This window comes from Bos indicus, chromosome 12 (genome assembly GCF_029378745.1).
Source record: "Bos indicus isolate NIAB-ARS_2022 breed Sahiwal x Tharparkar chromosome 12, NIAB-ARS_B.indTharparkar_mat_pri_1.0, whole genome shotgun sequence".
NCBI classification, from domain to species: Eukaryota; Metazoa; Chordata; class Mammalia; order Artiodactyla; family Bovidae; genus Bos; species Bos indicus.
In genome coordinates, this window is record NC_091771.1 from 78,552,286 (window position 1) to 78,566,224 (window position 13,939).

At 49.3% G+C, this 13,939-nt stretch overlaps 2 protein-coding genes across 6 annotated transcripts in view; both read right to left on the minus strand.

Moving 5' to 3' along the window:
* SLC15A1 (solute carrier family 15 member 1) overlaps window positions 1-10,097 on the minus strand; it is a 47,005-nt gene extending 36,908 nt beyond the window's left edge. The window contains exon 1 of the mRNA XM_019971651.2: window positions 9,723-10,097. Within this exon, the coding sequence (XP_019827210.2) occupies window positions 9,723-9,726 (4 nt within the window). The 5' untranslated portion in view covers window positions 9,727-10,097. The remainder of the gene's footprint in view (window positions 1-9,722) is intronic.
* Window positions 10,098-11,032: 935 nt separating this feature from the next.
* Window positions 11,033-13,939, minus strand: part of DOCK9 (dedicator of cytokinesis 9) — a 323,308-nt gene continuing 320,401 nt past the window's right edge. For all 5 annotated transcript variants that reach the window (XM_070800425.1, XM_070800419.1, XM_070800422.1 and 2 more), the window contains exon 55: window positions 11,033-11,175. The gene's annotated coding sequence lies outside the window, so the exon portion shown is untranslated. The remainder of the gene's footprint in view (window positions 11,176-13,939) is intronic.

The following is a 13,939-nucleotide window of genomic DNA, read 5'->3' on the forward strand; positions in this document are numbered from 1 at the left end:
CAGGCTCGTTTCAGAGCAGACAGCCTGCGTCTATCACCAGAGGCCCTTGTTTTCCGGAGGAGCTCTTCCTGACCTGATTAGTTTTTTTTCCTTCCTGGAATGTCTTGCCACCTTCCCCCACCTCAGGGTCCCTGCTTGTTCACACGGCAATTTTGTACACTTTGGAAAATTGTGATCTTTCTGGCCGGATCTCGCCCAGGGGCACAGCTCAAGAGTGGAGATGGCTCAGTGGCCCCAGGCGCTGCCTTCCAGCCTGGGCCTGCTCTGGGGCCTCTGGGCAGGGCACAGCCTGTACCCCTGGGGGCACTGGCCCTGCCCGTCTGGACTTGTTTTTACAGAAATAGCTTCTTTTCCACAACTCCCTTCATCCCCACTGAGAGAACCTTCTTCCCCTGCTACATTGACAAACAGCCATATAAACCACCTGCAGTTCAGGAGACCCGGGTTTGACCCCTGGGTCGGGAAGATCCCCTGCAGAAGGGAATGGCAACCCACTCCTGTATTCTTGCCTGGAGAATCCCCATGGACAGAGGAGCCGGGGGGGCTGCAAAGAGTCAAACATGACTGAGAGACTAAACCACCACCACCAGACATCCAACACGCTGATGTGTGGCTTCCTGAAAGCCATTTAATCAAGTTCCTGGCTGTCCTGCCAGCACCGCTGAGAAAAGCAAAAGCGTTATCAGGCCTTTGAGAATCGGGAATGTCCACTAAACTCTAACAACCTGGAGCTGCTTGAGGAATGCGGGGAAACCAGCGCCAATGGGACGGTGGAGGTTTTATGAAGCGACTCTGGCCACGATCCCAGGGCAGGGACCAGACATCTTGGGTGCTGGTGACCTTGTCACCCGACTGGAAAGGCATGGGGATCTCTGTCCAGTGGCCCTTCTCCACCCCCAAGCAGACTGACATGGCATACGAAGCCATACGAAGCCCTCTGGCTGCAGCCAGGCACTGGCTCCTCGGCCACAGGGCCCCTCACAACCACGCTGCTGTCATCAGTCTGCTACTTCAGCGTCGCCCTTTTGCTGGGTACCGGGAGGCAGGGGGCCCGTCTTCCTTCCTGTGTGTGGATGCAGTGAGCTACCTCGGGGCAGCTTTTGCCAACCAGCAGCTGGGCCTGTTCCTACATGAATCTTGAAGCTGTCTCCGCCTTCCCTGAGCTGGGGGGGGTCCCCTGGTCAGGGCTGAGGCTGGCAGTCCTTAATTAATGTCCCTAGGGGGCACTTCTGTTCATTTTGCGAACAGAGCAGCTTAGAGCAACGAAAATGTTATCATCTGGTTGCAAGGTGGAGCTGGTTCCTGCCAAGGCTGTGAAGGGCGAGTCTGTGAGGGACCTGTCCCCCAGCTTCTGGTGGGTTGCTGGCCAGCCCTGATGGTTTCTGGCTTGTTTTAGCATCACTAGATCGCTGCCTTCATCTTCACCTGGTCCTCTCCCCGCTGCTGTGTCTGGGTCCCCCTCTTTCTAAGCACACCAGTCACAGTGGACCGGGGCTACCTCCTACAGGGTGACCTCACCTGGACTGACTCCATCTGCAATGACTGTTTCTATGTAAGGTCACATTCTGAGGTACTGGGAGTTAGGACCTCAGTATATGGACCACGGGGAGGCAGGGGGTGGGGTGGGGGACACAAACCCCAAACAGCATTTGTAGGCCCACTCCTGGGCTTGGTCCCTCAGTTGTGTCTGACTCTGTGACCCCATGAACTGTAGCCCACCAGACTCCTCTGTCCATGGGATTCTCCAGGCAAGAATATTGGAGTGGGTTGCCATGCCCTCTTCCAGGGGATCTTCCCAACCGAGGATCGAACCCAGGTCTCCTGCATTGCAAGTGGATTCTTTACCATCTGAGCCACTGGGGAATCCCAACCTCCTAGTAATACTTTTTTAAAAAAAGATTTCTATAAAGAACTGTCTAAAATCACAGGCATAAGAGGCCCATAACGGCTGCCTCTGATGGTTTTATAAATCACCTGCAGCTTTCAGCATCTTGTTTCCATAACCACAGGTCTGAATTACTGACGGCCATTCCCATTCTCCCTCAGAAAGAAATCAGCTCTGGGCGCCCCAGATCTAAGCCCCCGGGACGTGCTCAGAGACAGTGTATTCTTCTACTGCAGGGAGAGGGCAGCCAGAGTTAGTACCTAGTAAGCTCTTACGCAAAACAGAAAGTTCCAGGGACGGGCCTAAGTTCTGCCTCAGGCGGAGGCTGATCAGTGACTCAGGGGACGAGTTTACTGGGGGTTACGAAAACCATCCTTGCTCTCCAGGGATTTCCTGTACCTGTACCTGGACATTCTTTTTTTTTTTTTAATTAATTTTTTATTGAAGGATAATTGCTTTACAGAATTTTGCTGTTTTCTGTCAAACCTCAACATGAATCAGCCACAGGTTTACATATGGCCCCTCCCTCTTGAACCTCCCTCCCATCTCCCTCTCCATCACAGCCCTCTAGGTTGATACAGAGCCCCTGTTTGAGTTCCCTGAGACATAATGCAAATTCCCATTGGCTATTTTACGTATGGCAACGTAAGTTTCCATGTTACTCCCTCCATATATCTCACCCTCTCCTCCCCTCTCCCCGTGTCCATAAGTCTGTTCTCTATGTCTGTTTCTCCACTGTTGCCCTATAAATAAGTTCTTCAGCACCATTTTTCTAGATTCTGTATATATGAGTTAGAATATGATATTTATCTTTCTCTTTCTGACTCACTTCACTCTGTATAATAGGTTCTAGGTCCATCCACCTCATTAGAACTGACTCAAATGAGTTCCTTTTTATGGCTGAGTAATATTCCATTGTGTATATGCACCACAACTTCCTTATCCATTCTTCTGTCCATGGACATCTAGGTTGCTTCCATGGTCTAGCTATTGTAAATAGTTCTGCAATGAACAATGGGATAATGTGTCTCTTTCAATTTTGGTTTCCTCAGGGTATGTGCCTAGGAGTGGGATTGCTGGGTCACATGGTGGTTTTATTCCTAGTTTTGTAAGGAATCTCCATACGGTCTTCCATAGTGGCTGTAGCAATTTACATTCCCACCAACAATGCAGGAGGGTTCCCTTTTCTTCCCACCCTCTCCAGCATTTATTGTTTGTAGACTTTTTGATGATGGCCATTCTGACTGGTATGCAGTGATAGCTCATTGTTGTTTTGATGTGCATTTCTCTAATAATGAGTGATGTTGAGCATCTTTTCATGTGTTTGTTAGCCATCTGTATGTCTTCTTTGGAGAAATGTCTGTTTAGGTCTTTTTCCCACTTTTTGATTGTGTTGTTTGTTTTTCTGGTATTAAGTTGTATGAGCTGCTTGTATATTTTGGAAATTAATCCTTTGTCAGTTGTTTTATTTGCTATTATTTTCTCCCATTCTGAGGGTTGTCTTTTCACCTTGCTTATAGTTTCCTTGGCTGTGCAAAAGCTTTTTACACCTGGACATTCTTATATTCTACAAGGAAACCCTGTGGGGATTTCCCTGGTGTTTCAGTTGTTAAGATGCTGCCTTTTCAACACAGGAGGTGCGGGCTCAATCCCTGGTTGGGGCACTAACATCCCACATGCCAAGTGGCCAAAAAAAAAAAAAAATAATAAAATGGAGGCTGGCAAATTTTAAAGGAAAAAAAAAAGGAACACTCTGTATTCTGAACTTAAGAGTGAAGCTGACTCTAAATGCTATGACAGCTGACAGTGAATAAACAAATATATTCTCAGGGTAAAGACGGACCATGCCTCAGAGCTGCTGTAAAAGGGAACAGGAGAGAATGGGAGAGGAGGGGCTCCTGGCCTCTGGACGCCACCACCACGGCGAGTCACGCGCACCCAACAGGCAAGAGAAACAAGCGCGTTACCGTTGGCCCTGACCCGGTGAATATCCTCACAGGAGAAAACAATGCCTGATGCATGCAAGTGTCACTAAACTAAAACAAAACAAAACGCTAAAACCTGTCCTCTGGTCTTTGGGGGAGTTTCTTTGGAAGCGATTAAAAATAAGTTAAAGACCTGCAATTTTAGACATAAAGACTTTTTGCTCTAAGATGTTAAGTCATGACTAGAAAAACTGCTTCCTGATCATGGTAAGTGTGAAGTTAGGCTGCAAAACTAGGTACAGAATGCAAATGCTTTCCTTCTGTTGATATTTAGGTTGAACATGGCTCCATCCTGTCATGAGAATACATGAGAATATCCGTAAGAAATTTCTAGAAGTAGAATGCTGATAAAACATTGCGTGTATTTTAAATTTTATCAGATATTACCTAACAGCTCTCCACAGAAGTGTTAGGTGACTTACTTTTTTCCGTCTTATGATTTTAGAATGAACACGCACAGAAGAGAGAAAAAGCTAAACACTAAACACTATTCATAGTTAAAGATTGCCTGGAAACTTTATCCACTTATCCAGAACACAGCATCAACAGAGTCTGGACATTACTTTTAGAATTAACGAGGTAAATCACCCATGTCTATGACATCACTGTGAACATTTCTGATTCACCTACTATTACGTACTCGGGGGTGTGTTTACAGACCAGTTCTGTTATTAAGTAGACTGTAGTTTGGGATGGATTAGAGCTATGACTGGAAAAACCCATCTGTCTTGCTGGCGGAAGACACTAGTTACTAAATGCAGCACCTAAACTGAGGATGCCGGCCACAGTGGAGCGATCTATGCACACTATGAATATTTCCTAACTAAAGTTATTGATAAATAACACACTTATTTCAGAGAGAATGTTTTCTAGTACCATTTACGTTTTTAAGTAAGTGTTAGTCACTCAGTCATGTCCGACTCTGCGATCCTATGGACTGTAGCCCACCAGGCTCCTCTGTCCATGGGACTTCCCAGGCAAGAATACTAGAGTGGGTTGCCATTTCCTTTTCCAGGGGATCTTAACAACCCAGGGATCGTCCCCCTCATTGCAGGCAGATTCTTTACTGTCTGAGCCACCAGGGAAGTTTGCTTCTAGTACCACATATAGGGTTAAACAGTGTTCTCCCAAAACTACAGTCCTTTCCATAACCTTAGAAGGTGATCTTATTTGGAAATGGGGTTGTTGCTGACGTGAAGACTTGAGACAAGGTCATCCTGGAGTAGGATGGGTTCCGATCCCATACGACCGGTGTCCTGATAAGAAGACAGCCGCGTGCACACAGAGGGAAGACAATGGCCATGTGATGATGGAAGCAGAGACGGGAGAGCAGTATCCACCAGCCAAGGCATGCCAGGCTGGCTGAGAACACCAGAAGCCAAGAGGAAAGGCAGAGAATAGATCCTCCCCTATGGCCTTCAGAGAGCGTGCCCTGCTGATACCTGGGTTTCTTCTAGCCTCCAGAAATGCGAGACAATAAATTTCTGCCATTTTAAACAACCTGGTTTGTGATACTTTTGTTACAGCAGCCTAAGGGAATGAATACATCATGGAACTTACGTGTTTGGACTAAATGAGGAAAACGTTTGTTCCTCTAAGAACATCTCAGTCGTCCCTCCCGACATGTCCTAATACAGCTTACACGAAAACCCTGCAGAGAGTTTGAAATGCTGAGTCCAAGCACTTTTAATGGGTCTTCTTATGGTTTGGGAATTTTCTGGTCTTACGTCTGGTCCTTGAACCAAACCTTCCTGATGGGCACAGCTTCAGGGTCACACATCTCCATGAAATGCAGGCGACTTGGAAATGCAGACTGACAGCAGTCCAGGGGGAGGTGCTGGCTGGTCTCCAATCTCGGAAGGACTAGAACTTCCTCCTTCCTCAGGAGAGTCTGTGGACAGTTGCATCCCTTGTCTTGGCTGTAGCACCTTCCACCTGCTGAGACGGTCCTGCATCCCCATCCTGCATGCTGACAGGAGCTGCACCTGGACCGGGTCTGGGCTGCCAGCCCTGTTTACATCGACCCCACGGGGTGACCCCACTGTACTGTTTCCTCAGGGATACATTTCTGGCCTCTGAAACCAGGGGACAAAGTTCCGAAACCAGCAATTCCCTGCTTCTTGATGTTGCAATCCCAGGGCTATGAGCCAATGGTTCACATTCATCTTCTGATAATACTGCCTCCTTCTTTCACCACCATCATGGAGGAAGGAGGAATGTGCCGAGTCCACCCTTGTTTTTGTTTCCCTCTTGGCTCACCTGGGACGCCCGCCTACTTTCTCTCCTGCCAGGGATGGAGCCGAGATGTGTGGAGAGTTGTGCCCAAAAGCAGCCATGGCCCAGAGAAGTGGGAACAGAGCTGGCTGGCAGTCCCTGCACTGTGGTTCCATTCATCGGAACAGACGGCTCCCTGGAAACAAGCCTGGTTGTTCAACCAGCCCCTGGAACAATCCTCCAAGGTGTCTCTGTCCTTCAGTAACTCAAAGGGCAGTGGGAACATTATTGATCAGAAATCTGAGTAAACCAAAACTGGAATAATTCCACTCAGGACATTTTGTGGGGATGTGAAGGGCTATGCAAAAATTTATCATGAAGATGGCAAATTCTCCAACCTTAACAAGACACCGTATGTGACTGCTTTCACTGGTCTCATAATAATTTATTCCCCTCAGCTGTAAATCGGTGTGGGAAAATGTTGTTCATGGGCTTGTGCTTCTGTCCCCGAGGATATGAGTTTCTTCAGGGCTGGACAGTTTTGTACCCTTATGTGCTAAAAGTACAAAACCAAAACACCTGCATAAACAGGTGATTCAGGTCAACCCGTGCCAGCCTTAGCTGGCTCCCTTCGCGAGCTCAGTTTCTGATTCTAGCTACTAACGTGTCCCAAGTTTGGTCATCAAGGACAGCCCAGGGCCCAGGCTGCACTCGATCTTGCCACAGTCTCGTTCTGGGGGCATAGTAGTAACGTGGGGACGTGGGCGAGGGTCAAGGAAAGAAAGCTGTCATTTAGTCACTTAGGGTGGTGATTCTCAAAGTGTGGTCCTGGGCACTGGCAGGAGCAGCAGCATCTGGGAACCTGTAAATCCTTGAATCCTGCCCCGACCCACTGATATAGACATGTTAGAGCTGGGGCCGGCCACCTGTTAGGATAAGCTCTAGCTCAAGTGATCCTGATGCAGGCTGAAGTCTAAAAACCACTGCCTTAGAGCATGTGTGCTCAGTCACTTCAGTCGTGACCATCTCTTTGCAACCCAGTGGACTGTAGCCTGCCGGGCTCCTCTGTCCATGGGATTCTCCAGGCAAGAAGGCTGGAGTGTGCTGCTGTTATGTCAGCCTAAAAGGGCCCAACGTCAGAAGTTTTCTTACTCCGGGGAGGAAGAGGTTCTCCTGAGGTTCAGATGCTCTCAGCCCCCTCTGGTGTGGGATCCCCCCACCCCCCTGCCCCGGCTTCCAACCGACAGCAGCAATGCCAGCCTCCCTGGCCCTTTGGCTCTGTTCACAGGTCTACCCGAGAGCTTCTAGAAAGAGGAGAGAATGTGGAAGGACTTGTAAATGCCCAGGGTTGAGGGACCTTCCAGGCTGTCCCACCTTGTATACTCAGGCAGGAAACTGGCATGAAAAACTCTTCCGAAGGACGCACGAGGCCAGCAGGAAGCCAAGGGCTGGGGCAGGGTGTGATAACAAAGTGAATGAACTGCTCAAGTTGGCCCGGAGGCCCTGGCCTGGGTGTCAGGGGAACTTGCCTCCTAGAACCCGAAGCCCCTCAACTTCCATTTCCAGAGTCCCATGTGGGGCACATGACAGAAGCAGGATCTACGGTTTTCTAGAACCAGAGCGAGGGAAGGAATTCGTGAGAACAACTTCAGCATAAATCTTTGCTAAGCTCTTGGCCAGGGGCTGGGGTGGGGTTACGAGGAGAAACACTGAATATTTGAGATTTTCAGCAAAGGCATCCCAAGCCCTCCAAAGCCCTCAGAGGGGGCTCCCCAGTCAAGGAAGGTCGGCCCTGGCCTCCTCTGCACCTCGACTCAAAATCTCACACATTCCCTGAAGCAAAGGTCAGCAAGCAGCTATGGCCTGGTGCCAAATCCAGCCCTCTGCCCTTTTCTGTAAGGCTTGCAAGCTAAGAATGATGTCTATATTTTAAAAGGATTGAAGAACACACTTAAAGACTATTTCGTGACACCTGCAAGCTATATAAAATGTACATTTCCATGCCCATCAATAACATTTTACTGGAACACAGATTTGCCCATTTGTTTCATATTTCAAATTCCAAGGGTGGAGTTGAATAGTTGCCACAGCCACTGTGTGGCCTCCCTAGCCAAAAAAATCTCCCATCTGACCTTTTTCAATAAAAATGTTTCCCTAAGAACTTTTCCTCACTTCTTTCCCTCCTGCTGAATTCACCACGTGTCCCCCTGCAGTCATGAGCAGAGCTGAAACAATCCTGGCATCATCTCAGTCACAGAGATCTGCTCTTAAGATGGGAAGTCACTGCTGTTTTTTAAGTTAAAAGACATTTCATAATTATTCGTTTCATTTATTAGCTAGACCCAGATATCGAAAACTTAGGACCTGAGTAAATACACAACTCTGGCCACCTGATGTGAGGAGCTGACTCACTGGAAAAGACCCTGATGCTGGAAAGATTGAGGGCAAGAAGAAAGGGGCAACAGAGGATGAGATGGTTGGATGGCATCATCTACTTCATGGACATGAATTTGAGCAAACTCCAGGAGCTGGTGAAGGACAGGGAAGCCTGGCATGCTGCAGTCCACGGAGTCACAGAGTCAGACACGACTGAGCCACTGAACAGCAACAAAGATGCAACTGGTGTCCGAACATAGACTTTTTGTTGCTTCTCACATGCTATGCCTATCTCAGTTGCAAAACACACAAAAGAACCCGCAAACCCTTAAGGGTCAATCTGTAAACTAAAAGTCGTGTTCACTGGGGACTACATAGTGTTCATTCTCCGGTAATGAGGGAGCAGACAGCTACCCCGCCTGCAGCTACCTTTGGGAAAGTTCCCATTCCGCACAGAAACTACTTAGGTATGGGGACCTGAAAACCAAAATAAAGATTTCAGAGCACCTCCCAGGAAAGCTGCACCGAGTGACAAGCGGATGGTGTTTCTACAGCGAGACCCAGAGCACCCGCCCAGGAGCCGGTCCGCCGGCCAAGCGGCGCTTTGACGGCTGCGGCGGCTAACCGCCTGCACGCGGGAGGAGGCGCATGCTCGACACCCCTGGAAACCCCAAGTGTGACCCACTTGCCCAGCCCCACTGCCTCTTGGACCAGAGTTCCCTCTGCAGCTCTGGGGTCATCTAGCCAGCCAGAGGCAAGGGAAGTGCCAAGGGAGCCTGCCCCCTCTCCCACTGAGGTTCTGCGGACCCCTCCCATCACCAGCACCACCCCGTCCAGCCCAGAACCCACAGGGTGGGCACACAGAGGCCGTGGACTCCCAACAGGTGGGCAGGTTAAGGTTATGGCGTTAGTTCTTCCGACGAACGTCTGCCACCTGGGGCCCCCTCCCTCTGCGCTCCCCCGCCCCAGCCCCCAGGACAGGACAAAACTTCCCCCCGAGCTCCCGCCCCCCGGCTCCGGCTCCGCGGGCCCCGGGTGGCCGCTTCCCGTGGCGCCGAGATGTCCCGGCTGCGCGCGCGCATGGCCGCCCGCGGTGCTAGCCTTCCCCGCTCCGCGTGCGCGCGCGCAGGTCCCCGAGCCGCCGGTGGGGACCGCGTGGCAGCCCGGCCGCTTCCCGGCCCGGGGGTAACCCCTCCGCAGCGCCCCGCCTGCGCCGGGCTCCCCTCAGCTCCCCGGGACCCCTGCCCGCCCTGGGCGCCTACCCATGCTGGCGGCTCCGAAGGCTCCCTGCGACTGGAGAGCGAGGAGTCCAGGTGGGAGGAATCCGTGCTAAGGTGTTGCTTCCTGTGACTCGGTTTCCAGGCCCTGCCCAGCACCTGTGCAGCTGGAGGTGTGCAGGCGGGGCGGCGGGGCTCCACCCTTGGAGGAGGTGGAACGGCAGGGGCAGAGGTCGGCGCCCCTTGAGCCCCAGAGGGGGGACACCTGTCGGCGGCCCGCGCCTGGACTCCGCCCCGGCCCCCGGGGCCTCCAGAAGGGAAATCTGGGCCGGGATGCCTTGTCTTGAGCGTACATCTTAGCCAAGGAGGAGGGCTCATGAAATGCAGGGTCCCCGGCCTCACCTGGATTTGCTGACTCAGTAGACCGGGGTGGGGCCCGAGAATCTGCATTTCTAACACATGCTAAAGGTGAGGCGGACGGTCCGGGGACACCACTTCGGAAAGCAGTACTGTGCTGGGTAAGCACCACGTCTGCAAAAATGGGCGGAAGGTTGGTCAGTTCAATGTCTGTGCGTGCTGCAGATGCGTGGCTTTTACCTGGCCTGTGAGCTGTGGAAAGCACTTCTGGAGAACTCTATAGTTCCTTCCTTTAAGAATAACAAAACCAAAAATAGTAATACAGCTAGGAGCTCCAGATCTTTTTTTCTGTTTACTCCTCTGACTTGAGGAGGGGTTTTGTACTCTGCCAGCACTGAAAGGAACATTAAAAGGGAAAAGGAAGGCGAGTTTCTGTTCTTTTTTTAAAAATCGTGTAAAATATACACAAAACTAACCATCTTAACTATTAAACGTACATTAAGTGGTATTAAGTACACATACACCGTTGTGCAACCGTCCTCATCGTCCATCTCCAAAACTTTTTCATCTTCCTAAATGGAAATTCACTGGAAAAGACCCTGATGCTGGGAGTGATGGAGGGCAGGAGGAGAAGGGGACGACAGAGGGTGAGATGGTTGGATGGCATCACCGGCTCAATGGACATGAGTTTGAGCAAACTCTGGGAACTGGTGAAGGACAGGGAAGCCTGGTGTGCTGTAGTCTACGGGGTTGCAAAGAGTCAGACACGACTGAGTGACTGAACAACAGACTGAAACTCTGTACCCATGAAATACTAACTCCCTATTCACCTCCCCAGCACCCACCATGCTACTTTCTGTCTCTATGAATTTGGCTCTTTAAGATACCTTATATAGCTGGAATCATTCAAAATTTGTCCTTGCCTCTTACATGTGTTGTAATGTCTTCAAGGTCCGTTCATGTTGGAGCATGGGTCAGAATTTCCTTCCTTTTAAAAGCTGAATAATATTCCACTGTGGGTACACATTACATTTTGTTTAGCCGTTCATCTGTCTCTGTCTTCTTCTGAGTCTTAGCGATGTCCCTGGCCACGCTGACCGGAAGGCTGTGGAGTGTAGGGAGAAATCCAGGCAGGCTCTTCCTAGAGGTGGAGAAGTAGAAGTGAAGAATAAAACTCCAGGGGATGGAAGAGACCAACCCTGCTGATCTGCTCTGTGTTAACCCAAAACAGCATTTACAACCCTCCCTGTGTCCACCAGAGCAATCCCATTGTATATTAGGAAATGGATGTGATACAGTGAGGAACTAGACAAATGATGGAGCTCTTCCCCAGCATGGCATGGCACCATTTCAAGCCAGCTGTCTGCTCTCACAGCCCAGGTCATTTCTGCTGGACCAAGTCCCTTCCATGTGGCTTCTGGGACCCCATCCTGCGGAAGCACCTCATTGGGAAATACATACAAATAAAACAAGACGATTTCCTCTTCTTTAACATGCCTCCCATTATAAAGCTTCTAAATGACTAGCCAAGTGCGTTTAGAGCTGATCAAACTCTTTCTTAAAGCAAGGGAATGGTGGACCCACATTTTAGGGTGCGGGGCCTTGTCTGTGAGGGAGAAACGTGTAGAGGGTAGAAGGGAGAGCTGGGGACACGCAAGCTTTCGGCAAGTCCTCATGCTGGCTTAGAGGTGGGCTCAGGCTGTCACAGTATCAGTGAGGAAGAAAGGCCAATGGCAGCAGCCCAGACTGCTTTCTCAGCATCTTCTTGGGTCAGGGAGCTATGCATTTGCATGAATTCAAGAGTGGATTCGAACTGATGCGAAGAACTGACTCACTGGAAAAGACCCTGATGCTGGGAAAGATTGAAGGCGGGAGGAGAAGGGGACGACAGAGGATGAGATGGTTGGATGGCATCACCGACTTGATGGACATGAGTTTGGGTAAAGATGGACAGGGAGGCCTGGCGTGCTGCGGTTCATGGGGTCGCAGAGTCGGACACGACTGAGCGACTGAACTGAACTGAACTGAGGGCCCAGTGGCGTCACCCTGGGTGACCTTGGGCGAGTCACCTTCCCTCGCTGGGACTTTTTGCTCTCCTGTTAGATAGGAGCTTGGCCTTCTACAGCTGGGTTCATTTTCTTTACAAGGTTCCAAAGTAGAGGCTAACTGTGGTGTTATGTGTATTGTGGGGGAGAGAGAGCCTCTTCCCCGCTGGAAGGTAGTTGTTCATGAGCTGAATCATTGCCACGAGTGCTCGTGGGGTCTTGTTCTCGCTCTTCTGTGTCCCCATCTACAAGCACAATGTCTGGCGTGTAGTAAGTGCTCAACAAATACTTGTTCGTGCTCATTCTTATAATGACATGGATCAATCTTGTACCATGTTAAAACAATGTGTATACATTTGAAAAATACATGTGTGAGCATATGTGTGTACATATGTACACATATATACAGGCACATATGTTATATATAATTTATAAGATATATGTTTTATATATGTAACATATATATGTATACACACACACATATATAGTTTCTAAGACGTCTTCATAATCCCTCTCAGAAAAGGAATCAAAATCTACTTTCAGGAAGGAATCTGGTAACTCACCCACATGATGAAATAAATGTCCCTGAAACCTTAAAATGCTACTTTTTTCTCAGAATATCTGCATTTTAACAGAAGAGGGGAGGAGCCGTCTATTTAAAATAAACTCTAGTTGTGAAATTGAGAGAAGAAGTTTCTAGAGGCATGAGTTTCTTCCCCGTATTCAGGAACCTGCAGCACACGGGCCGCCTCCCACACACAGGACTGGCTGCCCCAGGGCGCTGGGTGGGGTGGCCGAGGTGCCCGAGTCACGGCCTCTCAGAGTTTCCTCTTTCATCCTCACAACATGGCCTGGACTACCAGTCACTGGGCCGAAAGTTATGGGAAATCAAGGGGGATCTGGGGGAGACAAGGATACGTGACCTTACCCTGGTGTTCCCTGTAGGCCAGCGAAGAGAGAAACGAAAAATGGGGGGCACTTATCTGGGGGGGTGCTGCAGAGTCTAATCTCTGTCATCACCGACATATCCCTGTCCTCCTTCACACGGAGCAAGAAACCGACCGGGGAGAATGGATACGTGTATGCGCACGGCTGAGGCCCTTTGCTGTTCACCCGGAGCTATCATGACACTGTTCATCGGCTCTACCCCAATACAAAACAAGAGTGTTTTTAAAAAAGAAAGAAACCAACCAAAGAACCTAATTATTCTTAATATAAAAAATTATATCACGTTTTGGGGAGGTGAGAAATAAAAGCTATCAAATAATTCTTCACCTCCATCTGTTGAGAGGCCAACGTACATAATTAAAGACTATAACTGTTACCCTCAAATAAAGTTGACCTTCCTTACACACCAAGGAACAAGAAATAGTTTCAGGTGATGGGGATACAAGGAATTACAAACACTGTCCATCTAGACGGAAGCTTTGCCCTCATAGCTCAGTGGTAAAGAATCCGCCTGCAATTTAGGAGACCTGGGTTCAGTCCCTGGGTTGGGAAGATCCCCTGGAGAAGGGAAAGGCTACCCACTCCAGTATTCTGGCCTGGAGAATTCCATGGACTACAGTCCACGGGGTCGTAAAAAGTGGGACACAACTGAGCGACTTTCACTTTCATTTTCCTTATCTGAAATATTACTGCTTCATAAAGTGTTAGAAAAATGCATTTTGGAGAAACTTCTTCCAATTAATTATACAGAATCCCTGGGACATATATCAAAATAAAAAAAGGAAGCAGAGATCTTTATAACTTCCAGTGTGCTCTCTTCACTGCTCTTGTCTTTTAATTAAAAACAAAAACAAAAAACCCTCATTAGAACTCGCTTTCCGAAATCATCCCTAATTGCCAGACAAAAATGGT